Source organism: Botrytis deweyae (assembly GCF_014898535.1).
Source record: "Botrytis deweyae strain B1 chromosome Unknown BDEW_006, whole genome shotgun sequence".
Classification (NCBI taxonomy): Eukaryota; Fungi; Ascomycota; class Leotiomycetes; order Helotiales; family Sclerotiniaceae; genus Botrytis; species Botrytis deweyae.
Genome location: NW_024066213.1, coordinates 1177280 through 1202619, shown reverse-complemented (window position 1 = coordinate 1202619; position 25340 = coordinate 1177280). Strand labels below are relative to the sequence as shown.

The window sequence follows — 25340 nt, the reverse complement described above, 5'->3', positions numbered from 1 at the left end:
TTCCCCTCCGTAACCATGCTATCAAAAATAAATCCTTGGTGAATCCTTGATCCCTGCCATTTCTACGCAGTAAATTTTGTGTTTTGTACCATAGCAACGAGGACTTTTGATTTGTCGCGTAGAAGACGTGAGACTTTAAAATCCTAAAGAATTCGAGAACACCACAAATTTATCTCCTCACGCTTTCCAGATAATACCAGTCTTTTTTTGAGACACATCACATTCTTCTCCCTTGCTTTAGATATTACATAATGCCGCCATTAATATTACACAATGTTCCAGAGGAGGAGTGTTATGTAGGTGAAGATGGTATTAAAAGACCTTATGCTATGCTATTTCCTGGGTAAGCTTTTCCCCGTCCATACGATGGAAGGTTATCAATCTGATTCGAGTAGAAATGATGGAAATCCAGCCGCGGCAAGAGTTCGAAGAACCGTTCCAGAGACAGGATCCTTTGGTAAATCGACAAGACGATCTCGATCAAGAACTGGCACACCAGCTTTGAAAAAGGAGGATCCGACCTTGGCAGCTGCAGACGCAATCTTTGCTGCCACTTTCGCAAGGAGAGCAGCGGCGACATCAGACTCGGGACCACCTCAGCGCAAATCTTCGATACCATCTTCATTATCGCAGACCAATATTCGAGATAACAATGCTTTAGTAGCTATTGATGGAAATGCGGGCCAATCTTCGAGGTTTGTACACAAGGAGCCTACAGAGGTTATACTACGAGGTTTCACGCCAGAGCATCAATGGGCAGCTATTGCAGAATATGAAAGAATTGCTGGCCACATATGTGAGGATTATCCTCGCGATGCACCTCTAGATCAACGAAGATACAAAACCGACCTCCGAGATCCTGTTGTTCTGCGAAGACGTCCGATGACCATAGAAGAAAAAGCAAAAGCTTTGAAATATGCCGGTGGGAAGCACTGGATTAAAATCACGTTTGAATCCGCGGAAGCAGCAGATGCAGCGATAGAAGCCTCTCCACAAGCAGTACTGGGTTATTTTGTTCACGCTGAGCTCTATCGCGGTGCGCCACCAGCAAAAGATGAACTAGGAGTTTCTACAGTAACATCAGAAAGATCATCTCGTCTCCATTCTAATAGACATCGCTTCGATCCTGGGCCATTCCTTCCAGGCGCCGAACGTCCACTTCAACAATCCGGTCTCCCCCGTTCCTGGACTACTCCTGAAATGTCGCAAATTAGTCGAAACGTACACTTTGAAGATCGCGCTCTATCTCCTGAAGGCTCTCAAGCTACCAGTCATACAATCGATACTACTACGTTAACGACATCTACAGTCACAGGTGGTAATCTTGCCCTTCAACAACGGCCGTCTTCTGCAGGTTCTGCCACTCCCGAGGCACCTTCCCTTTACTGTCGCAAAATCCCAACAGCTCAACGACTGCAACTCCTTCCCGCCGATCAGGCCCTACTCCCTCAAAAATCGTACACACAGCAAGTTTTGTCCAACATACCATTATTGAATTGGTTCAGTGCGGATATTATAGGGGACACGGTGCCAAGAACAGAGACGGGCGAATTCGATTGGGCAAAAGCGAGTCTTTATTGGAGGATGATCTACTGGTTCGACACATACTTAGGGATTTTTGGAGTTGTGGGAGGAGAGAAAGATGATTAGAGTTGATTATATGGAGAGCTTTTAATGGAGAAACGGATTGTCGAGAGTGACATCTTGGAAGACGAAGACGAAGCAGATTAGGTTGTTTTGGAGAAGCTTTGAGACTATACCCGAGATTGCGCGAAAAACTACAGACGAAGAGCGTAGATGGCACAGAAATGTAATAAATGACCGGCCAACCAATTGGGTATGGATGATGGGGTGACTGAGGGAAAGGAGTTTTGGCGCGAGACTTTTCCCAGCGAATATAGCATGAAAGTTTATTTTGTCATTCTGTCAATCATCAAATATGAAACTACTACTCACAGCTCTTCCTTTCTACTTTGTTCTTCTTAAACTTGTCAGCATACCTCCAAATCGTCTCATACACAGTTTTTATATAACTCCTTCCCAGATCCCAAACCGAAACCGAATACCCCGATACCCATATCCCCGTATACGCATGCTAGAAAGAGAAAAAAATGATAATAAAATTGGTCTAGAGGGGTATTAGTACGCTGGAGGCTATGCTATAATCCACGTGCTAAACATTTAAACATAAAATCTATCGTTCCATTCTCGCTCTCTTCTGTCTTCATCGTGCTCAGACTCGGTTTCTGGTGATGAAATTCGCTCGTCTCCGCGGATGGTACCCTCTGAGTGCATACTGCTGGTCTCGTGTGACATCTCTTCTCGAGTATCTGCTGATGATACTGCGTGGTTCAATGTCTGCATCCCCGTCTCCGTTTCTGCAAATATTTCCGGCGAGGAAATTGGTGACGGGACTTGCGAATCTAGGATAGTCTCGTCTTTAAAGATCTCGGGTGTGACAGAGCCGAAAGCTTCGAATCTGGATCTCTCGCTATATTCTTCTCTGGGAGATGGAAGTTGGCTAGGAATCTGACTAGGCGGAGGCAACTCGAGTGGATCTAGGCTTCGTTCGACGGTCTCTGGACTAAAGGGCCTTACGCCTCGGGAGCGGTTCAGAATCCTGGTGTCTCGCTCGGAGAATATTGATCCGCTATCTACATCACGATCTGCGACTGCAGCTAGTGACTGGTAATGATTGTTGTCAACAAGGAGACTATCGCTACGCTTGTGGTTCACCTTTTTATGGGGCGCATCGGTAGTGGGCTGCGTGGCATCTACAAGGATTGATTTTTGTGGCAGAATGCTGAAAATCTTAGATGGGCTACCATTCGAGTCTGTGTTCGTAGAAGGGGGTTCCGATGAGAAGAGATCTTGACCGTGTTCGAGCAGATCCTCGAGGCCACCTCCTGTCCAACCTTTTCGTGCAAGGGCTTCAAAGATTTCCACCTCTGCGCGGACAAGAGAGGAACTAGCTTCGACCACCTTGGTGCTCACATCTTGACAGTCTCTCAATAATGCTCTTGAATGTTCACCGTGCAGTGTTGTAAGACCATCAAGTCTTGTAGTCAATTCCACCAGATGCCCTCGGAACCCTCGCACGTCTCGCTTCCTCTGCTTGTGTAGTTTCAGCCCTTCCTTCTCCATTTTTTGTATTTCTTTGCTCCTGTTCTTCACTTCCTTCCGATATGAGACCTCCTCTTCCTCTATTTGCCTACCCCAATTGTCTAGTTCATGCAGCAAAGGCACCTCAAATGATCGGTATACACATTCTGAAAGTATTTGCTGATGGTTCGCTATCAACTGGTGTACCCCACTAGCCGACATCAGGTTGTCTCCAGTACAATTCCCTTTTGCAGTAAAACTGTTGCTGAGACTGCCACCAGGGGGAGCCAAGGCTTCGGATCTTGCTTCTTTTAATCGTGCACATGCTTCTAGAGCACTACCAAAAGCAGATGCAGAAGAGCTCAGCTCTGCGAGTGCTAGTCGATAGCTTTTGGCGGTGCTAATGAGTTCAGAATAGGCGATTTGGGAAAGTTCCAGGTCGGCTTTCGTAAGGACGGCGTGGGGTGGATGAGGAACTGGTGGAGGGGGAAGCGCAAGGGAAAATGTGGATGCGAGGGGAAGTGTGGAAGCATATGAATAAGTTGGAGATCCGGGGAGGGGACGTTGCGAGGGGGATCGTGGTCGAGATGTCGGTGGTGCCATGATTAAATCCGCTTTGTTTACAAATTCGAAGTGAAGCTTGAAGGGAGTAGTTGGAAGCTCAGGCACATCCAAGTATTATGAGAGGCCTACAGAATATCGAAGACGCACAATAGAACATTCAACAATTCAAAATATTATTAACATAGTGGTTTAGAAGTTATGCGCGTGTTGACGACCAATAAAACAAGATAGTTTTTGATAAAGATACCTACCGAGTATTAATATTCAAGATAAGAGACATGCAAGGATTTGCTCAACAGTGGGTGCAGGGGTTCATGAGAGGATAAAAATCTTGAATCTGAGGAAAGCTTCTGCGCGATTGCTTCAAATGCTTCGAGACTTGGTAGAATTATCTGTTTTGAATCATGTAATCATATTGTAGGTTTTTATCGAAATTCAATGATGTTCGAATTAATTGTGAATTCTCCCATTCAATTTTAGAAGAGTTTCACGAATCCGTGCACCACTATTGACTTAATACTTTTAGCGCGATAAGGCGGGGAGAGCAAAGCTCGGAGAGTTAGGTACTTTAATTGCTAAACACAAACAATCTGAACTAACCTCCTCTCTAACTTTTTTTTATTTGCAGATCTAAAAAAAACATAGAAGCACATCTTTGTGTAGGTATCTCTTGATATTTTAAATACCTTCTTTCTATACAAGATCTGCAACGGTCACAATTCACAAAATGCCTCAACCATCAGCTCTTACTATCCCCGCAGTCACAAAGCACACTGCAACTGTCATCATGGCCCATGGTCTTGGTGATAGTGGTGCTGGATGGGTTTCGCTCGCAGAGAATTGGCGTCGTCGCTCAAAGTTCCAAGAAGTCAAATTCATATTTCCAAATGCGCCTGCCATCCCCATCTCAGTCGTAGGATAAGCCGACCATCTTCAGAGAAATCTTCCAGCTAATAAATCATTCAGAACTTTGGCATGACTATGCCAGGTTGGTATGATATCGTAAGACGCACTGATTCCGTTCGTCTTTGCAATTATACTTCACCCTTGTTTTACAGAAGGATTTCGCTGACCACTTTCAATGAAGACAACCTTTAGTGACCTCCAGGCCGAGCAAGATGAGACTGGAATTCGACGTTCCCAAGCTTACTTCCATTCGCTCATCAAATCCGAAATAGAAGATAGCAAGATTCCGTCCAATCGCATTGTGCTCGGCGGTTTCTCCCAAGGAGGCGCAATGTCTATTTTCTCCGGTATTACATGTCCAACACAACTCGGAGGTATCTTTGGTCTGAGTAGTTATCTGTTATTACATAACAAGCTTCGAGAAATTTTGGGCCCAGATGGAGGCTCCAACAAGCAGACCAAAATCTGGATGGGCCATGGAGATTCTGATCCTCTTGTTAAACCGGAATGGGGTATCAAGACGGCAGAGGTGCTACGTGATGAAGGCTATGATGTTGAATTGAAAATGTATCCGTAAGTGCAATGCTAAGATTCGTTCTTTTACAAGGTTTTATGCTAACTCCGTCAAAGAGGTCTTGAGCATTCAGCCGATGTTTCGGAGATTGAGGATCTTGAACAGTACCTCATCGGGAGAATTCCACCAGTTGGGGATAAAGAGAGTCTATGACTAGAAGAAGCCAACCTCAAAACGCCTTACAATTTAGCGGTGCTAGTGTGCTTCTTCCTAGTAACATTCATGGCTTGGCGCTGGTTGCAGAGAAAGGGAAATGAGAGGACGGGAGATACCAGGACAGAATAATTTCAATTAAATTTTCCCGATTCGAAACGTGAATAGGTCACCAATACAGCCGCAGGACGGGCTTTAATAGATAGAGTGTTTGAAATTTGGTTAGCGTGTCAAATGCAACACTTCTCTTTCCTCGAATCGTTGTTATTGTGTCGTTTCAATTTCCATCCAAGCTCAACTTCTAGGACAAAGGAATCTGTTTTTGGAAAGACGATTTTTCTTTGATGTCAAAGATCCTTGGCACGTTGATGCTTCGAAAACTGTTTCCTGAGCTTCCAGTTCGCTGAATGACATTGACTCTAAAATGTATCAACTAAAAACAGAAGCATAATGGCACAACCTGGAGCACTTGCATTTGACACGGCTGCAGTGATATACATTAAAGCCCTCCGGAAGAAGAACATAACTATTCGCCGCAATAAATGGAGAGCCGACCCTGGTTTTAATCATGATAATCACAATTTTGAGGGGCACATTGCAACCGGTGGATTCGGTGTTGTTCTAAAGGTCGTCAATTCAGAAACGAAAAAGCCCTACGCCTTGAAGCTCCAGTGGAATCTCGGCAAATTCGAGTTGGATCTTCCAGAGGGTGCTCTTATACCACCTCTCACGCCCAGCAGCGAAGCCACCAAGAGTTCTTCTCAATCAGTCGAAAGACTAAGTCTCCGCGCGAAGCGGGATTCCGAAACGAGAATCTATCTCCGCTTCATCAGAGGCGGACATCCGCACATATGCAATCTCGAAGCATTCGTTCAATACGTACCTGAATACGGTTATGACAAACCTGTTCTGGGACTCTATTTCGAATACTGCGATGCGGGTAGCTTAACGAGCTTGGCGAAAGGATTTCGCACTCATCGTGTCAAACCACCAGAATTATTCATCTGGCAGATCTTCTATGAGCTGGTGAGCGCGGTTGCGTTTCTGCATAATGAACATCCGGATTATAATACGACGAGTCAACATAAAGGGCGCGATGTGATTTTTCAGAATGATATGCAATCGGGGAATGTATTTCTGCAATGGGGACCCGATCGAGAAACCGGATATCCGCACGTGAAGATTGGGGATTTTGGGGTTGCGTTTACGCAGCCTCCAGGGGGTCACGTCCCTAATCTCGAGGAATACGATGAGCCGAATCCGGATGATGAAGACTGGGAACCGCATGATAGGAAGAAGAAGGGTGAGGTTTGGTGGTTGGCCGCGGTGGTGTACGAGTTAGCTCGTACCGGCGTGGTTCTTGGGACGCTGGATAAGGATAGAGGGAAATTGCTGAATGTTGATCCGATTGAGGGTCATCTGAGTGGGGATCTGGATCGAATGCTTAGAGGGACGCTAACAGCCGATATCGATCAGAGACCTTTCTCCGGAGAACTTTATCACAAGCTTAAAGGGGCTTATGAGGGTCGGGTAGGATTAATGTATAGAAAATTACCCGATTGGGCGGGAAAAGAGGTTTTACAGCATACGTTTGATGAAAACCGAATGAAGAATCTGGATGCAGGAGCACTCGAGGTTGAAATGGCGGAGAAGGAAAATGCAGATGCTATCAAGAGGATTGAAGGCGAAATGATGGAAGCGTGGATAGAGGCTCACACTACAGATGAGATAGAGAAGTTTGATGAAGAGGGAGGGATGGCAAAGATGGAAATTCAGTTCCATGAGCAAGCAGTGAAAATAGCAGAAGAGAGGCGGGTAAAAGCTTTAGCTGAAGCGGGAGTTGGAGCCAGGAAAAAATAGGGTTTGATGATTATGGATATCTTTGAGAATATCCTAGAGCATGTGGCAACAATAAACGAATCGATCTCACTTTCCTGACTATATCTCACTCTCATCTGGGTGTTTCCTGTTACGATTCTTCACACAACTTAAAAAGATTCACACAAAATTCTTGATAGCCAAGGTTGCAACCCTGTTTGGTGGGCTTTCAGTATTGAAAAAAAAGATAAATTTGGTTGATGCAATGCCTGGTTTCGAGTGGAGATAATGTTCACTTGGTTTTCAAGACTCAAATTCAGTTTATCAAGTAAAATCTTTTTGGAAATTTAGAACCTATCATCCACGAACTACACTTCATAGTACTGGATGCTTTACAAGCAGGTAGTACCCTTTAAAGGATAATTAGCTATGTTCATACCTGGGACTCCTTGGAGCATATGTGCTTGAAATATCACTCCTCCCTCCGCCTTTTTTTTTAATCAATTATAAAAACATATCTCAGAATCCTGTACTCTGCAATACAAACCTGTCACCCATGGAAATCTTCAAGCTAAAATGATAAAACCGAAAGGAGAAAAAATTATCAATTAATTAATACTCGTATATACAAAGATTCTTGCGCCTGGATATCTCCCACTAATAATAAGTCTAGCTGATCTTTCTTTGCCATATTCTATTCATGATCGAGCTTTCGATTATATACCTAAGCGCATCCTCGGCCAATCACTTGAGTCAGAACCTCGCTAGCTGTGCTAGGCACCTATATAAAGTCGTCTCTTAGTGAAAAGATGAGCAGGATTTGTAATTCCTGATTGTGTCAGATATTCATGAGAATATCAGAAATTATGCAATGGCTGAAAACAATCCCTGAATGTTGTCTCCTGAAGTCAGCCCTAGTCAGGGGAAAATCTTGACATTGAAGTAATTATCCAAGGTATCTAGGCGTATAAAAAGTGAGTGGCCAAAACTAAAAGAAATACGGTACTAATCGAAGGGTTATGAAATCTTCGGTCGGAGGCTGACTTGGAAGAGGTCATGCTACTGCTGATGCCTATAATTGTGCTGGTGGTTTGGGTACTAGTGGAGCTGGCGCTGAAACTGCTACCAGTACTTGTACCAGTACTCGCTGCAACCGCCGTCTGAAGGGCCAGCGTGACGTTGGTGGGAATTGGAGAATCTATCCACCCATTTTTCTGTACTTGCTGAATTCCAGCGAACCATGCTTTCGCCATTTGCTGATATCCGTAATCTGTTGGATGAAGTCCATCTACCAAGTCATTGACAGTGACATAGTCCATCATGTTGACTGTGGAAACCTTTTTGCCAGCGGCAACTTTAGATGCAACGATATCGGGTATCTTGGAATTGAAAGCGACCATTGCGGCATTTACGGTAGTGTTTGAAGCGGGAGTAAGCTGAGCAACTATGAGAGTAACATTTGGAACTGCAGAAGTAATTTCATCGATGAGTCCACTGAGTCGCTCTGGAGCTGTAGTGACATTGTTGAAATTGTTCATGTCGTTCGTACCGGCCATAAGCAAAACCAGGTTTGGATCCTCGGGAAGAGATAACTTCGCATATTCAGCAATTTCTGAGATGATGGCTCCCGGATGACCCTCATTGAAATTGTCACTCATGTTGCCTGCTCGGACCGAGCCCACATATTGAACGGTGTTTCCAGCAGATGTGAGTAGATTGCGAAGGCCAAGGCGAAAGCCATTCCCATCACTAGATAAGAAGCCATAGGTTATCGAGTTGCCGAGAGCTTGCTACGATAGTCAGCATGCGTAGTGGTTAGAGACAAAGAAATCAAAGGCTCAAGTCGAAAGTGTCTACACCACGACCAAGATCTTAAGCAGGGTGACTTACAATTCTGAGGCTGTTGTCAGATCTCGTGACATTAAATATTGTGTCATTGGATCTCGTGCTATTGTACCCGCGAGTGTTCACATTGGGAAAAATTAATGCTACAGAAGCCTTAGTCAGAAAGAAATGAAAGTGGGTGTCGATGCAGATAAACATACCATTAGTGCATGACAGTAGAATGCTAATGCATATGTTAGCATAAAGAAGGAAATACATATGTACCGCAGATGTAGCAAAACGAGATGGGAAAACGGGGAAACCATCGTCACTTTCGACGGGGTACCATTGTCTTTATGTCTACTAACAACAGACGCTTGGGAGACATTTTTTCAACGAGGGGTGTTCCACATCATCGATACGTATTGCGCAGCCTAGATGCAGTCAAACGTTCAAACAGGGATGGATTGATCAGACGGCCTATTGAAGGTCTAAACACTAGAGCAAATGTGAAGCAATTGTAACCTTCATGGATAAAAGGTATCCCATTTCGTGAGAATAATTCTACCTCTCGTGAACCCCGCTGTGACCGACAAAAATCTATAGTCATAAGGTACAAGCCCATGCTTCAAGTGATAGCTGACATCTAAAGCGCGTAAAAGAGGCTATGGTTTGACGTAAGAATCAAACGTCGTCTCATTAGAAACACCGAGCACCGTGCAGATGGATTTTTTCTGGAGAGGTTTCCACAGATTTCACAGATTTCATAGATAAATCTCAACGGTCGGGTGATTCCGAGTAAACACGAAGCCTGCATCCATGTGGTGTTGTTTGATCAGTGAAGAGCTTGGATTAGGCTAATTGTTGATACTACCAAGGCCAGAGGTGGTGTGGCCTTCGAACGTGGCGCGAACAAAGCCGGGACCCTTTTACATATCACGTGGATTACTCGGATATTTGTGTTTGGAGAATGAAATTCAATGTTGTAAAGCTCGGAAAAAATTCAAAATATAACTAACACAAAAATACCAGACAATCTATTGAAACTTTCTATCTACTCTATTTGATAAGCTCTCTGGAAGAAATTTTGTTTCAAACTCAGTTTAAATAAATGGCCCCCCGCATGCATCGTCCATTGTCCTTCAATTATCGTAACTCGAAACCCTTCACCCGCTCTCGGACCTTTTCGAAACAAATCAAGATGGTTCTTCAAAAATTGGATTGCGTATAAACTTTCTTTCTTGTTTGCATCGATGTGAATAAGATGAGACATCCCTCATCACCACCAAGTCGAGGAGTACGCGTAGCACACAATGCGTATCTCTGATGTAGGTTGAGATACAATTGTTTGTTTCAATGAAGCGTACTTCCTGACATTGAAAGCTATCGTATCTTTCAGACACGGCGTGCGTTGGGATTCATCGGAATGCATGCTGTAGAACTGATCCGGAATATAGTTTGTGTAGAGATGCGGAGAAGAATCCGATATTTGAGGTCCCAGTGTTCTCATCCTTCACAGTCGTCTGATGGTTGAAAGTTCCAGTACGGATAGAAGTTTGCCATGCTAAGCGAAACAAGACAAATTTTTATCGAAATCACCACGCCACCCCCTTCATCTCTGAAGCAAAGCATACGACTTGCAATTGCACTCAGTTGTCTTGGCAGGATTACACCGATCCATTACCTCCCTTGCCAGCTGATTCAAAAACCCTTGGACGGTATCCAAGAACTCTTCTCTCTGTACCAGAAACGAACCCGAAACACTTCGATTGGAACTTGAAATGTCTTTATCCGATACTCTCCTGACGACGAATTGATTTAGGCGACGAAGGTTCCTCCGTAATGGATACAGATTCTTCTCCAACATTTTTCGAAGATCACTCGAATTCCCCCTATTCGATTGAAAACATTGTAAGCTAAAGGAGAGACCAATTTGTAATCGACGTAAGTGTCCGTTTGCGCAGCTAGTCTCCACACAAGATTTCAAGATGTTGGCAATCTTTGAGTGTGAGTAGCTGTTGATTTGAATCGTGAGATCCAGGGTGTGTACGTATTGAAAAGCTGGGGGCGGCTTGATGAATGTGTAGCCCAAGAATCGAATACCATAATTGCTGATTGATGTCCGATAAGGTAGGAAACAGTAAAGTTCGTTCAAGACTTCTCGATAAATCATTTGGTTTGTGTGAAGGATCGGCGGTGAGTAGAGTTTATGCTCTTCGCAGCGAGATTTCGGGTGGTTTGGATCCCAAGCCGATGTCCAGTCGAAGTCTGCCGAAGGGTCAATTGAAGGAATAAGGATTCGGTAGATCATTAGCCTAATCTCGTATGGGCATTTGAGGATGGGAGGGATCCCGCTTCGGGTAGAGGTGATTGAATCGGCAGACATATTGATATCTCTTTTTTGATTCTTGGAAACAACTTCGTCGAAATTGATTGTAGAAACGTGAGTGGGATTGATTCTCAAATATCAGAACTGGGTCGTACACTGTCATTATCATGGTTATGCATGTATGACGACTGACTCGATCCGCTGCTCCACCGAAAATTTGGTGATTACCGGTGAGTCTCCGTGGTGGAATGATGAGTGGCCATATTGTTAGTAAGGTGGAGAGATGTTTCCCGCCCAGTCGTAAAACGGGAGGGATCTACCACCCCCGTTACATTGAACAACTCAACTTACTGGATTTGACTTGCTTTGCATGTCAAATCAAAACCTATCCACTCCATTTCATGATAACGATCTTCAGTACTACACGTGATTAGCATGTGAAGAGAATGATCTTTTCAATCATCGTTGATACGAGATACTATTCGTCCAGTCTTCTCGTGTCGGTGATTAGATTGGGCATCTGTAACAGATCTTCAATCAATTGAACAAGAAAAATCGAATGACTTGCCAAAATACCTGAGGGTTGAGCTCCTTCATATCAGCACGTTTCATGGTGTGTTTCATCCCAAAATTCTCATCAGTCGTCTCGCTGTTATCAATTTCGAAAACTCCCTCGCATCCCAACTTCACTATTCACGAATTCAATTCGACAATCACGTCCCGACATCAATTCTCCTCGAAATGTCCCCCGACTTCCCCAACCTCCTCTCCCCCGCCTTCCTAACGTTCTCCACCTGTCCTCTCAACCCCACCGCCGATCCCTCCTCCACTGCATCTCCTAATGAGACTTCACCCGGGACCCCCCGAAAAACATATCTTTTAGCAACCATTTCCCAGAATATGACGCTTTCCACCACACCAACTTTTATATGTACAGATTCTGCTAGCGCGTCGTTCGCGCTAACGATTATTCTCGAGTCGCCATTGACGCCTGCGCAATTGGAGGGAAGTGGAAACGGGAGCATGAGTGGAGATGGAAATGATTTTGATATCAAGAAATTGAAGAAAGGACACACAGTTGTGGTGCCGAATCCGAGGAGGCATGGGGTCAGAGAAGGAAAACAGGGGTATATCAGGTGTGGGTGGAGTGATCTTACTGTGAGTTATTTTTGCGTTCTTCAGACCTGATTCAAGGCTGATGAAGAATCGCAGATCATACCATCCTCTTTGGATAAACTGTTGGGAATGAGTGAGAGGTTTATTAAAGCTCGTGAAAGTACTGAAGAAGACAGCCGAGGGGTTCTGGTGACATGTCAATCATGTGAGAGGAAAGATAGCGAGGAGCAGCTTTCGAGATGTAAAGGTTGCAGCGAAGTTTGGTATTGTGGCAAGGTATGTTTTCCTATCTGGAAAGATGACTCGTTGAGTGGTTGGTAGGCTGACTACGAATACAGGAATGTCAAACTAAAGGGTGGAATGAACAAGGTCACAAGAGTGAGTGCAAGGTTCTGAGAATGGTGTGCGGCATGAACTTGAAAGATTAGATGATACAGTGTAAGAGTGCTTTAGTGCTCAGTAATTAAGGAAAGCTGTGGTAACTGTCAAGGTCACTGTATTCTATCTAATAGGCCATAATTCAACGACAAAAGACAATTTAACATAACAAGCCATAAAAAAAGACAAATAGCATAAGGAAATGCAATAAGAAAAACACTTCAAATGTCCCTGTTCTTTTCCCATATCCCTTTGCTAAGTCAGAAACCCCTCCTCTGTTTTTGTGCATTGTTTTATTGAAATAGTTACGCAAGTTCAAATATAATGAAACGGACAGGATATGAGACATCAAACGGATACTCAAGTGAGTAACAAATCGAACAACAAGACAAAGACGAACATTAAAAAAAGATTCCCAGACAGCCGTTGACATGCGAGTGGTGTTAAGAGTAAGAAGACAAGCTAACCCCTCCATCATCATATTCAAACACTGATTCCGTGCTTCTGGAACATATGCTTCTTCTGGTCTCTTTCTCGAAGCCAGCCTTTGGAACCGACCCGATCACATCCGGGGTGAGTGCACTGGAATGGTGAGGGGTGATCCTTCTTGATATGATCTTGAAAAAGCTTTTTCGTTTCGAAACCGTTTAGTCCTACTCGATCGCAGGACACTTTATCGCAGATAAATGCAGAGGAGTTGTGCTCGGTCAGCATGTGATGGGTGAGATCGTCGAGAGATCTAAGATCTTGACTATCTATCGTAGCATAGTCCTGACAACTGACATGTTTGCAGAGAAATGGAGACGCATATATGAAGCCAGTATAGTTGGTCTCAATCTTGTGGTAACTGCTAATGTGCTGTCTAAGGTGGTCCTTCCTCTTGAACCCGTTGTTACCTCGATATCTAAACGTGTTAATCAACAATTGCAACTATCTCGTAACTTAAGTATAGGAGAGTACTTACGTAGAACAATGGGGACATGGATGACGGGGAACATCTTTCTTGTGACGTGCTTGGTGCCGAATCAAGTCACTTAATCTCCCAATTGTTGACTCGCAATCAGGATATCGACAAATATATGCAGAGTGTCCGCTTCGACGGGCATGAGAGTCGAGCTTCACCGTATCTTCGAATAGGTCTTCACACTGATGGCATGCGAGCTTTCCCGCTCCGTGGTATTCCTTCAAGTGTGATCTACTATAGGAAGAATCACTCCATGTAACGAAGCAGCCTGGGATGGGGCATTGAAGAGCTTCATGATTGGTAATTCTGCAATGCTCCTCAAGATCTTTCAATGTATGAAACTTTAACGCACAGCTTTGCACACAAGATAGTGGCGGATGATTGAGGGCCTTGCTTTTAGTACAAAAGATTTCCTGGTGATTTGTATAAAGTGCAAGTTCCGATGTGTCAAGTTCTGATGAGCAAGTAGCGCAGGTTGTATTGGGGTATGTGAACCAGGCTCCGTAACCACATTGGCTATTATTTGTGAGCAAAGCCAAATGATGTGCCAAGAGGGATTGTACATACAGTATACAGTGCCTCAATTCAGCCTTGTCTGCTGGCGAATCCATAGATGCAGGGATACAAAGACTCATCGCCCTTTTTCTATGAGTTAGCATTTTTTTTTAAGCCACTCACTCTGTGCCCATGTCAACTGGATTCGCGAGAGCCCAATCAACAAATTCTTGCCAAGCTTCGGCGGTGATGTCCTCGGGTGATAGGTCGTAGCTGCCGTCCATTTTGTTTGCAAGGCGTCGAAAAGGGCGGATGATATTGACGTTCTGAAAGAGCGGCGATGAAAATTCGAAGTGGGATAGATTTCAAGAGAAAACGAGGTAAATTTTGGCGGAGGATCTTGCTGCGGATAAGCCATAACCATATATTGGTGAGGGAGCTTTGTTACGCTGCTTTAAAGCTACCAGGTCTGCCAAAAAGGGCGTTGTCGAGTTGGTAGGTGGTTGCAAGGGTGTTATGCAGCTTATGGATTCGGTGAGGCGAACGAAGGAATCAGCTCACCCCAGGATACGACCATTCATTCATGATTGCGAATTTCCTGCACACAAAGATCAAAAATCAAGAATTAAATGGACATCAAACCATTAACATGAAAACTCAAGGCGACAGTAGCCTAAGAAAGAAAGGGGCACCGAACCCTCGAATTTAACTTATGTACAAGAATCCATAATTCCATAAACACATACATTATATATATTTTCTTCATTTACCCCCAGATATCGCCAATATCGACGGTCCCAGCCGTGTCCCAATTTATCGCGTCATCTTTCACTTGGTACGCTTCGATCTCATCTGCTTTCCCATCGATTTCCACAACCGCAAACGCAGCTCCAATCGCTGTGACTGCTATGGATTTGAATACTTTTGGATTTTGTGTCGAGTTTGCCATCGCTGATGGATGAGACCCCATTGCCGACCAAGTATTAATAGCTCCTGAATACGTGTTTGTTTTGATACCAGTACGCGATAGTACGAGTGTTTCCCCCCAACTTTCGAAACCGGTTTGCACGTCGCCAGTCCAGTCAACATGTGAGTAAGATGCAGATGCCGCGATTGGCATGTTGAATGTGAAGGAATAGTACGATGCGGCATCTAACTTCCAAGCTTGAGCTAAAGGGTCTCGTTAGCCTGAAATGTATGGAAACAATTCTAAGAATAAAAATGAACTTACTGGGATACTCCCAAGCTGAAATAGTCATGACGCTACTTGGATTTTGATAATACAAGTTTATCTGATCTGCTTCGCCTAGACGGTAAAATGGCTGCAAGGCAAGACCAGTGTTATCTACAACGTCAACCATGATCTGGGTCAAATCCCAGCCCGAGGCAGTCAGATTTCCAACCTGCATTTTGTTGTTCGCATCTTGAAAAGCGATGATGGTGGTATTGCTGCATAATCTGCATTGCCAGTACATCACCGCAACACTTGCATTCTCGGACACTATGTACTTCTCGGAAGACAAGGTTCCTTCACTCCATGAATCTGAAGCGACATTATATATGATGTCGTGAAGAAGATTGTCAGAATCTGAGTACAATAGAGTGATCTCCTGTATTCCTGTTAGTAGGTACTTTACTACCGAAAATATGACAACCTACGAAATCATTTTGAGGCATCGTTACAGCGGCAGCAAATGATGAACCATTTCTAGCGGTAACAACTTGACTTGTCGACCAGTTCCCACTCGATGCATTATTATGTGCTTCCAGTATGTTTCCTTGATTGTCTTGATAATACACTCTAGTGTTATTGACGTTGTTGGACTCGTAGGATATTGCGGCAACATTTCTTTGGAATGGTGCAATAGTAGAGCTCGCCAATGATGCAGTGTTTGTTGAAGTGGGTGAGTTGCTTGTCGATGAATTCGTCGACGAAGGCGTGGATGATGAGCTATTAGAAGATTCTGTACTACCAGATATTTCATCGACAGTGGCTACGTTCTTCTTCTTAGATGCAACAACTCCTCCAACCACTGCCGCTATGATTACGATCAATCCAATGACACCGGCTAAGATGTACCACTTCCATACTTTTCGTTTCTTCTGCGTATCCTCGGTATACGCTATTGCTTCTTTCTCCGTCGACACTGGCTGTTTGATCAGAGGTGCATTGTGTAGTGCCGGTGATGATGGAGCCTCCGAGCAAGCACTATATTGTTGGGCCGATAGATTTGACGATGTCCTGTGCGACAGTGCGATTGGGGACTGGTTATAATTATCGAATGGAAGTTCCGCAGGAAATACCGGCATTCCTATGAACTTCGTCTCTTCTTGATAGTATGGGCGCCCATTCTCATCTATTTGCCTGCTGCCGTCAACAACGGGACTAAATTTATCATGCTGCTGTGGACCATAGTATTCGAAAGGTTGATTAACAACCTCCAACTCGCTGTGTCCAGACATCAGGTCATCACGTAAGTTGAAACTTTGTATGGGTACTTCCGAAGAAAAGGGAAGGGAGGTATTCATAAAACGACTTCCATCGACAAAGCTCAGAAGCGAGGATACGATGAGAAGGGCGAACGACCGTGATATCCTTGATATCCGTTCCCCATCAACGACCCACACAGCTGATCAGTTTGAGCGCTTCTCAACAGCTTGGATCATATGTGGACCTCTCCAAGGATACTCGTAAAAAAATAAACGAGATGTTCCAATAAGTCTTACGGACCCCAAAGACTCCTATGGTTCAGTTCAAGGAAAAAGGTCTTGGCTAGGAGCATGCAACAATGATCGAAATGGTGATGGGAACTCGGCTCCGTGTTCTTGTAAGAGGAAAATCAACAATTCTGGACATGGCACTGACAATTGAGGCCATTGAATGATTTAGCCATGCCAAATTAATTTCGCCTGCTGGAAAATGAGGTATGCTAGTTATTCAAACTTCAACAGTGGGATGACTTTAGTGCTATGAGCCGTAGTGGTTTCAAGCCATCACGCACTGCATCCGGTAAAGTGGATATGGGGAATCACAGATCGTTGGGTCAATTGAGCGTAATTCACAATTTTAAGCGCCGGGAATGCTTACTTGCCATGCTTCAAGCTTTCAACGAAGAAAGTTTGACGCCGTATCCGGTCAAAACCCCTGTACCGGCAGGACAAATGGTTAACTCGAGAGTCGCAGAGCACTTTATTAATCCATCTGGATCTGATTACCTGCATTCAGTCGCCCGCATTCCTCAGACTGGGGAGTTACCTAAATATATGATATATTTGCCACTTCTGCTAAGTTCTAACGTTGTAAGCTTATTTCAACTGTCCAAAAAGATCGTCTCGAAATTTCTTGGCTTCTTCGCAGCAAATTAACATTGGAAGTCCCCGAGGTCCCCGGGTGGGTTCGATTCTCTCGTGCGAGAACAAATTATCATTGCCCATGAGTTTAACCTTAACCATAATCGAGATTATATATTTAGATGAAATAGTAATAATAAATGCACGAGATATCACAAATTTCATTTAGGGTATATTCCGTTCCACATCCGCGACTCCACTAAAATACGGGGATCGCACGTGGAAATGATGTGAATGGCTTCTGCGTTCAAGGGGCTGTATGTTCAGTACATGTTCCAGGAGACTATCTTTCAAATCACTGTTTTGACACCAATCAACAGCAATAAAACATCGATAGATCGAAAGAGTAGCTGTGGACCACTAATAATTTCTTCAGTAGCCGAGATTGTTATGATTGAGGAGACATTCTGTACCCGATCACGTTACTGACACGTGCTTATGAGTTGCTATCATGAGGTCTTTACGTTTACTTACTCATTGCAACGCACGCAATAAGAGAGGGATGAATAGCAATCGAATAGGCATATATGATACTATACAGGTTTGTATATATGTCATCTCAAAATAATAAGCTGAGATGGATGTGTGGTCAACCTGGAGTGCGATATACTTCACTTGTGTGGGCGAAGGACCAACTTTGAGACCGCAAAAAGAAGTTTCTTGATCGTGGTAGTTTCAAGAACCCTTTCAAACCATACAAGCGTATTTGTACTGCACCTGTATATTCATTTTGGGCTAAAACATCAATATTGAAAAGATGTTTGTTGTGTCAAGTGTGATAGAACCGTAGAGCAGCTCTCTACGGCACACCCTTTGCTGGCTGTATCATGGCGTCTTTCAAGAATTAAATCTATTAAAGGGTCTCCATGCTATCCCAAATCAAAGAAATGCATGACAGTACAAATAGGAAACTGTTTCAAGATGGAGGAAGAGTTTGAGATCATAGATCTCCCAGATGGATACCATATCTCCGAACTGAGCGCAGATGATCGCGCAATCCAACCTCTCGTAGCAGCAATGCAGCTGACCGTCACCCGAAACGAAAGAAATAGAGGAGGGCCCCTATTCCATGCGGATCTTAGACAGTCGGATCCAACAGGCAGGGACTTTGGAATGAACATCATCTACGAAATGTTTTCCCGCGGCTTACCCAATAAGCGTCGAATGATGTCCTGCGAAATATGCGAGATGTTCATCAGAGACTTCGGCAACCTTTGCTATCTCTCAGACGATGGAACACTCGTGCCATTTATCTGGCCTGGCGAAGACATCGTCCCGGATTATTACAGACAAGCAGTAGCCAATGTGAGGAAGTTATTTGTGGGGCGCCCACTCGGAGAAGAGTTCCGGAGTCACCTCGAGACTGCTCAACAATGGTTAACCTACTACGCACGCAAATCTGGAAGTTTTGATACTTACGACCACATGGACGTTAGTATTCTGGGTCATGTTCGAGCTTACGGTGGGCCAACGGAATCGGAGCATCTCGCTGAAGTTCTGGAAAGAATACTAGCGGACAATAACGAGAAGACAATCTCTCAGGCACACGCAATTTTAATGAACGATATTTTACCTCATGCCAAATTATATCAGCCATGGATTTCGTGGCTAAAGAACGTTTCCACTGCTATCAAAGTGTGGGACAATCTCAAACCAGAAGCTCGAAAGATTCAGATTGCTAAGTACTCCTTTTTAGCAACTGAAGGGTGTCTACCTTCATTATACAACGGTGAGTTAGCAAAGCTGATGTCTTTTGTTAGAGCTGGTGAAGGTATAACATCAATCCAGTCAAAGTGGATGCAAATAGCAAACCCTCAGGACGGGGTGCCACCAAAGGATATAGCGCGTACAACGTCAAGATTGATATCGGACCTAGGTTATAACACAACGTGTTTTTACAGGTTGTTTATCAAAATCGGTCAGATTCCCAAATGTGTAAGTCATATACTTATAATGAAATTCAATTAGCTTTAGTGTTATCCATACTGATCATGGTGTAGGCCTATCTTTGGACCGATTCCTCCAAGCCTTCCGCCATACCAAGGCCACTATTTCAGCCTCTCGATTCCAAAAGACAAAGCGTCCCAATGACTGTTCAAGATGCTCTCGATAGGGCACCTATCACGAAGATTTGTTTCCGCAAATTCTGCTTAGAAATTATTCCGCAAACATCTTCGCTTTCGCTCTATATCATCGAAGAATCAAAACATGCTGAGAATCTTCACTTCCTCACTACAGGCGTAGATGATCCCCTCGGAAGAACCAAGCCCATATATACGTTCCAAAAACCGGGAGGACATACAGCATCATGGTTTAAAGCATCACATATAACTTCTCCTGAAGAGGTGAATCTATGTACTGGCTGGGTCAAAGTCAAATGCATCGTCTCATTTCCTCACATGTGGGATTATTTTCAGGCCCATCAGAACTCTACTAACCATCAATTCTTCAATCCTATGGCCCATAGAGGATTCGAGCACAAGGATTTAGGAATGAAGTTTCTACTTGTTCTCGACGGCATCAATGATAACCATAACAAAGGATCTGATCTATCAGCTGATCTATTGAATGAAGAACTGAGGTGCTTCAGCAGGGAACAATTAGAGTCTTATAGGGACTCGAAATCTATACGCGGCTCACATATCAATGGTCATGTAGGTGGAGTTGCGGTTGAATCTGACAGATTCAGGAAAGTGATGTTGGGGGTAAGGATGAAGAGTGGCGAGTTTGTGAGGTATGAGGTTGTTAAGTACAAGTACTACGTGGAACAACTTGGGGGACGTTGATGTAGCACACCACAAAGAAAATGGGTTGATGGACAGAAGTTGCCAGCTAGTAATCGAGGATGAGAAGTAGACTCCACGCAATGAATCAAAACAGATAGGCGACGGGGTCCTGAATAACGCCTACAAAATATACACTGATCACAAATTATCTTTACAAATTCCACCTCGTGATACCCAAACACCATTTACATTTTGTTGCAGATCTGATTCACAGGCAGGGTGTGTTCAGGCACCTTTTCCTTTTCTTTTTCTCGCAACTATTCCCCGGCGCCAAAGAACAATGCCGCGCCCAGGATTCGACGCCGCGGGGGCCCCACAAAGTTGGTAGTACAAATAGACAACTTGAGTGTGCCTAATAAAGTTATGTTCCAATTCGCAAGCGCGGACCATGTGAATAATTGTTTGACTGCCTTGCTCAAGAAGAGGATGTGAGAACTCTACGATCTATAGATATTTGTGGCTTTGCATGAATATATCTCGCTTTTTTCCCTCAAGCGAAAATTTTATAGTATATTGATAATTTAATATCATATTTAGATCATCCCCAAAAAACATGCTACATGTAGGTATCATACGGCCAGAAACTTCCGATTTTCTCTGCAAAGGACTGGAGATCTTGAATTGACCATCTGCACAAGACTTAACCGAACAGCAATATGAGATGATGTTTATCCCCTAGAGTGCCAGAGATGGGCTCCGTCGCTTAACAGGGATCTTATCAACCAATTAAACCATTAGGATTTCCTGAATTTGATTCAATATTCATATTTATTCTTTAATATAAAATTCAATTAATATTATTTCTATATCAAAATTTTGAATATTATTATATATGATAATTCTCAATCTTTATTCTTTTTTCAAATTATAAAAAATCGAAATTTGAAATCAAGATTCTATATTATAAATAACGTGACTAAAAAACCATTAAAATATCCATTCTATTCAATCAGGCTTTATCATTCAAGGTATATCGCACAGACCACTTTCGGAGCCCATCTCTGGCACTCTAGGGGATATAAAATCACACAACAAAAAGTTTCTAAAAAGATATTTTGAGGATAAGCCATTTCGAAGATCCAAAGAATAAAAGTGTCACGGCGCCAAGTACTCTACCACTCGGCCACGTAACCCTAAAAGGGTATAAGTAGTTTGATCAATATCAAACCTACTAAGTAGAGTTATAACCAATCCGTGACAAAAAGAGAATTTCTCAGATTTTTAAAACAATGACTTCCAATAATTCAACCCCTAGGTATTCCCAAAAAGTACCTACATACCAAAAAAGTCCTGAATCGACCATTTTGCACGCAATTTCGAATTTCCAGATATAAAATGACGTTACAAAAATCCAAACAACACAACCCCAAGCCCCAATCTCCCTCCCAATTCCACCAACTCTTTCACCCTTCAACATTCAAAGTCTGCCTACCTAATCCCACCAACTTCTACCTAGATACAAAAATTCCAACAAGTCGGCGCTAAGCACACACTTGAGCTTCTTGTGGATATTGAGGAAATGAAAGGAAGGGGAGAGTGTTGCCTCATGTATGTTTCATCTGAGAGATTTATCTCGTGGAATTTGTAAGAGAAATTGATATTTAGATGTGGAGTGAATAGAGAGAGGGAAGGTGGTGTGTTGGAGACCAACACTCTGGACACGTGACTGTTTGTTTTTTTCGGATTTGGTAATTGAATACCTATTTAGGTGCTTATACAATAGTGGAGTTATTGAAGGATGATTAAGGTGTAGAGGTAACGAGATAAAAATGATGGGATGCGAATCAATCGCGTTGAAGACTATACATGATTCCCTCGCTTGGGAGGAAAGGAGAGGAAGTGCTGAATGTTTATCGTTTAAATTTACTATCTAATTGAACCGTTTCCGTTAAGTCATGATATGGACACTATTAATGTCCTGATTGCTATGTACAAATAGGTTCTTGACACCTCATTTGCATGCTGCTTTTCCCCCTCTACTCAAGTTCTATACCGGCGCTCACTTGATCAACCGGATATACCTCTCATATAATACATCGTTGAAAAGATTAATGCATGACAACTGCGACGTGATCATCCATGTATTTACTAATATCACCCAACCCAATACTTGCAAGAATTGAAACTGCTCCAAAAGCAATGCTGACGTAGTATACCCATGGGTATGCGGTAGCATAAGCTTCTTGACCTGCAAGCACGACTTCATTCCAGATAGTAACATTGTTGCCCACCAGCGGCAAAATTTCGTCTAGAAGACTTGCGCCGGTCAATTCCGCAATATGGCTGATGATTTCCAAGTCAAGAATATCATTCTTGTAGCAAGCAAGAGCAATTTTGACGGAAAGTTCGGGAATGAATTTGGTCAGAAAGACATTATAATAAGTTGTGTAACCAATCGCTCCACCCACTACACGAATAGCGAGCGTAAGTGCTGCGATTGTGGCGATCAAGTCGTCGGGACAAATAATAGTGGTGATGATTGAGGCGGGAACTACATTCAAATTGGAGAGTCAGTAATCATGGGCTGGAATTTCTTTTGGGGAGATTGAGCCTGAAAGCCGAATACGCACCTACGATACCACCAATTCCAAGGCCAGCTACGACGAGAATACCATATACCGCGTTGATGTTATTGCGGTCAGCAGCAGCAAGGGCACCACATCCTGCGGTCATCATGCAAGATGAGATAATCATGAGCATACGGTTTCCTCCGCGGAAGACAGATAAGAGCCAAAGAACAACGCATGCTCCGACGAGAATGGAAAAGCCAACAGGAAGACCTCGAATTCCGACACCAATTGGATCATGTCCGTAGACATTGAAAGCTTGTGTGGGCCAGAAAAGAAGAACTGAGAAGAAGTTTGCACCCGAGATAAAGGTGATGACGAGGGTGAGAGCCAAGATACGCGGTTCTTTTCGGAGTCGAGCAGGAAACATGGGATGTTTAGCGCCATAGACCTCCCAGAAACAGAAGGCGACGATGAATACAACACCAAGGATGAGTGGAACAAGCACATGTGCAGATGCCCAAGGATACTAGATTTCGTTGTTGAGCTTTTTCCTGTTTTGCAAAAGTTAAAATAGAATTACTTACCTGATATCCACCCCATAGAAGACCAGCGACGAAAAGAATTAGACCAACAATTGAGAGGAACCCGCCGAGAAAGTCAATTTGAGATATAATCTCTTTGCGTGAGAGGCCGTCAGAATTAACTCGGGGAGGTGGAAAGTAAAATATTGCGGTTATGACGAGCCCCATAAATGCCCAGAGACCACAGAACAGTCCCACGTATCTCCAACTTGAATGCGATGCGATCAACTGACCCCAGAGTACAGACGGGGTAAATGGTAGAATAGTGAAGATTAGAACGGCGACATATTTTCCACGCTTTGCTGTTGGTGCAAGTTCGGAGGTTGCAGCAAGTGCTGTCAATTCGTTTATGCCAGCGCCAGCGCCTGCAATAGCCATACCACCTGTAATGCTTAGTATATTGTGATGTGATTTTTGGCACAAAACCTACCAATGAAAACGTTCATTGAGTGTGTTGTGGAACAAACAATCATTCCAATGACAATCAAACCAGCACCAAAGATGGCAATGTACCTTCTGCCAAATAGATCTGATAAAGCTCCCACAAATGGACAAACCGCTGCCAAAGCGAGTAGATTGGATAACACAAACCAAGTCCACCTGTCTGACCCCCCCAAATCGCCGTAGATATATGGGGGAATACCACCTAAATACTATCAGATCGAAACTGATTTTGATGTAACATAATAACTTACCGAAAAGATATACTGGTATCTGGGAACCTGTCCATAAGAAAGCCATTGCAACCAAAGACATCATTCGATTCATGGTCATCTATGAAGCACTGTTTAGCCACAAATCTTGGAACTTATCTTCTGCATGCCTACCGGTGGTTCACGGTCATGGTCTTCACCGTCTCCGTATGTTCGTACGCCATCTTTCTCATAGTAATGCGCATTTCCTGGGACTCTGGAAACAGTACGGACAACTTCCACGTGGTCTGCTGTATTGGCCCCAAGAGGGCCAATGTCCTTATCGAGTGAGCCTGACATTGAATTGTCCGAGTGAAGCGGAGGAGAAGAATCTTCTTTAGCCATATTATAATAGGATTGAAAAGAAAGAAGAGAGATGTTAAGACTGGTTGTACGGTCCTACAGTGAGAATGAAAGATTTATGTAGTGAACAGAGTTGAAGAAGTCTGGAACAATTGGAAGGAAACCATGGGCATCTTTACCTTCTTATCCCTAGGGGCCATGCTAATCTCCATATATCTCAAGACGCATTCATATACTTTGTTAGGTGCATGACCACTATTCTATAATACCCTTGTCAAATGTGGTTTTCCAAGCTAGCTCAGTGGCGTTTTCCCCAATCTCGAGAAGATCCTCATTTGACCGGTACATTTATTGGCGCATTTGATGGTTTGTACTATCGACCTTAGTCGAGCGATCTGAATTGAGACCTTTCCTCTTTAGCAACCCACCGAGGTATAATTTTTCAAGCTCCCCATCAATTCTGTGCCTGTAATTTATAAAATGCATTCCTTTCGAAAATGAAGAGGAGGGACTTCCCTCTTGGCCTTCCTAGCGGCCTTTTCTCATGGTGATCGAACGAACCAATCTCCACGTTGATCAACACGAATTGAATCAAAATCGTTCCCACCATCATAAACGGGTCCGACGGAACACTAACAACGCAGGTTGTACACCGCAAGGATATTTTTGAGTTCCTGTGCCTTTCTTTCCAAATCATACACTACCTACATGCTGCGATATTGAATTGACCAGATTGTTGGGCTAGATTTCTGCAATAATGTATGGAATAAGATTCGTTGGATTGGTGGCCCATGTGTTGATAAGGGGCCCTTGCTGTCTGACAAGGGGAGTGAAGAAGCTATGCACCAATTGAACTCCATGTAACCACGCATCGTCATCAATTGATCTGGGGTA

At 43.6% G+C, this 25340-nt stretch overlaps 12 protein-coding genes across 12 annotated transcripts; 6 read left to right on the top strand and 6 right to left on the bottom strand.

Annotated features, from left to right (window-relative positions):
• The first annotated feature begins 86 nt into the window (after window positions 1–86).
• On the top strand, window positions 87–1930 carry EAE98_003571 (uncharacterized protein). Its single transcript, XM_038951191.1, has 2 exons — window positions 87–343; window positions 396–1930. Exons 1-2 carry the CDS (start codon window positions 252–254, stop codon window positions 1648–1650), a joined length of 1347 nt encoding a protein of 448 aa, XP_038812655.1. The 5' UTR covers window positions 87–251; the 3' UTR covers window positions 1651–1930.
• A 251-nt stretch (window positions 1931–2181) lies between these two features.
• Window positions 2182–3705, bottom strand: EAE98_003570 (uncharacterized protein; the record flags this gene model as incomplete). Its single annotated transcript, XM_038951190.1, has 1 exon — window positions 2182–3705. One exon carries the CDS (start codon window positions 3703–3705, stop codon window positions 2182–2184), a length of 1524 nt encoding a protein of 507 aa, XP_038812654.1.
• Window positions 3706–4393: 688 nt separating this feature from the next.
• Window positions 4394–5299, top strand: EAE98_003569 (uncharacterized protein; the record flags this gene model as incomplete). Its single annotated transcript, XM_038951189.1, has 4 exons — window positions 4394–4579; window positions 4633–4686; window positions 4754–5145; window positions 5203–5299. 4 exons carry the CDS (start codon window positions 4394–4396, stop codon window positions 5297–5299), a joined length of 729 nt encoding a protein of 242 aa, XP_038812653.1.
• A 450-nt stretch (window positions 5300–5749) lies between these two features.
• On the top strand, window positions 5750–7159 carry EAE98_003568 (uncharacterized protein; the record flags this gene model as incomplete). The annotated part of the gene is made up of 1 exon (XM_038951188.1): window positions 5750–7159. The coding sequence occupies one exon, from the start codon at window positions 5750–5752 to the stop codon at window positions 7157–7159; it is 1410 nt and encodes a 469-aa protein (XP_038812652.1).
• Window positions 7160–7733: 574 nt separating this feature from the next.
• On the bottom strand, window positions 7734–9699 carry EAE98_003567 (uncharacterized protein). Its single transcript, XM_038951187.1, has 3 exons — window positions 9163–9699; window positions 9008–9105; window positions 7734–8907 (listed from the first exon to the last, which is right to left on the bottom strand). The coding sequence occupies exons 1-3, from the start codon at window positions 9218–9220 to the stop codon at window positions 8077–8079; spliced, it is 987 nt and encodes a 328-aa protein (XP_038812651.1). The 5' UTR covers window positions 9221–9699; the 3' UTR covers window positions 7734–8076.
• An 854-nt stretch (window positions 9700–10553) lies between these two features.
• Window positions 10554–11433, bottom strand: EAE98_003566 (uncharacterized protein; the record flags this gene model as incomplete). The annotated part of the gene is made up of 2 exons (XM_038951186.1): window positions 10554–11359; window positions 11385–11433. The coding sequence occupies 2 exons, from the start codon at window positions 11431–11433 to the stop codon at window positions 10554–10556; spliced, it is 855 nt and encodes a 284-aa protein (XP_038812650.1).
• Window positions 11434–12011: 578 nt separating this feature from the next.
• EAE98_003565 (uncharacterized protein) lies at window positions 12012–12814 on the top strand (the record flags this gene model as incomplete). The annotated part of the gene is made up of 3 exons (XM_038951185.1): window positions 12012–12428; window positions 12483–12662; window positions 12725–12814. 3 exons carry the CDS (start codon window positions 12012–12014, stop codon window positions 12812–12814), a joined length of 687 nt encoding a protein of 228 aa, XP_038812649.1.
• A 433-nt stretch (window positions 12815–13247) lies between these two features.
• EAE98_003564 (uncharacterized protein) lies at window positions 13248–14339 on the bottom strand (the record flags this gene model as incomplete). Its single annotated transcript, XM_038951184.1, has 3 exons — window positions 13248–13668; window positions 13729–14244; window positions 14296–14339. The coding sequence occupies 3 exons, from the start codon at window positions 14337–14339 to the stop codon at window positions 13248–13250; spliced, it is 981 nt and encodes a 326-aa protein (XP_038812648.1).
• Window positions 14340–14989: 650 nt separating this feature from the next.
• On the bottom strand, window positions 14990–16686 carry EAE98_003563 (uncharacterized protein; the record flags this gene model as incomplete). Its single annotated transcript, XM_038951183.1, has 3 exons — window positions 14990–15393; window positions 15455–15833; window positions 15883–16686. The coding sequence occupies 3 exons, from the start codon at window positions 16684–16686 to the stop codon at window positions 14990–14992; spliced, it is 1587 nt and encodes a 528-aa protein (XP_038812647.1).
• A 326-nt stretch (window positions 16687–17012) lies between these two features.
• On the top strand, window positions 17013–17589 carry EAE98_003562 (uncharacterized protein; the record flags this gene model as incomplete). Its single annotated transcript, XM_038951182.1, has 2 exons — window positions 17013–17051; window positions 17176–17589. The coding sequence occupies 2 exons, from the start codon at window positions 17013–17015 to the stop codon at window positions 17587–17589; spliced, it is 453 nt and encodes a 150-aa protein (XP_038812646.1).
• Window positions 17590–18495: 906 nt separating this feature from the next.
• On the top strand, window positions 18496–20360 carry EAE98_003561 (uncharacterized protein; the record flags this gene model as incomplete). The annotated part of the gene is made up of 2 exons (XM_038951181.1): window positions 18496–19509; window positions 19575–20360. The coding sequence occupies 2 exons, from the start codon at window positions 18496–18498 to the stop codon at window positions 20358–20360; spliced, it is 1800 nt and encodes a 599-aa protein (XP_038812645.1).
• Window positions 20361–22408: 2048 nt separating this feature from the next.
• On the bottom strand, window positions 22409–24488 carry EAE98_003560 (uncharacterized protein; the record flags this gene model as incomplete). Its single annotated transcript, XM_038951180.1, has 6 exons — window positions 22409–22851; window positions 22931–23396; window positions 23455–23834; window positions 23882–24097; window positions 24147–24225; window positions 24279–24488. The coding sequence occupies 6 exons, from the start codon at window positions 24486–24488 to the stop codon at window positions 22409–22411; spliced, it is 1794 nt and encodes a 597-aa protein (XP_038812644.1).
• Between the last annotated feature and the right edge of the window lie 852 nt (window positions 24489–25340).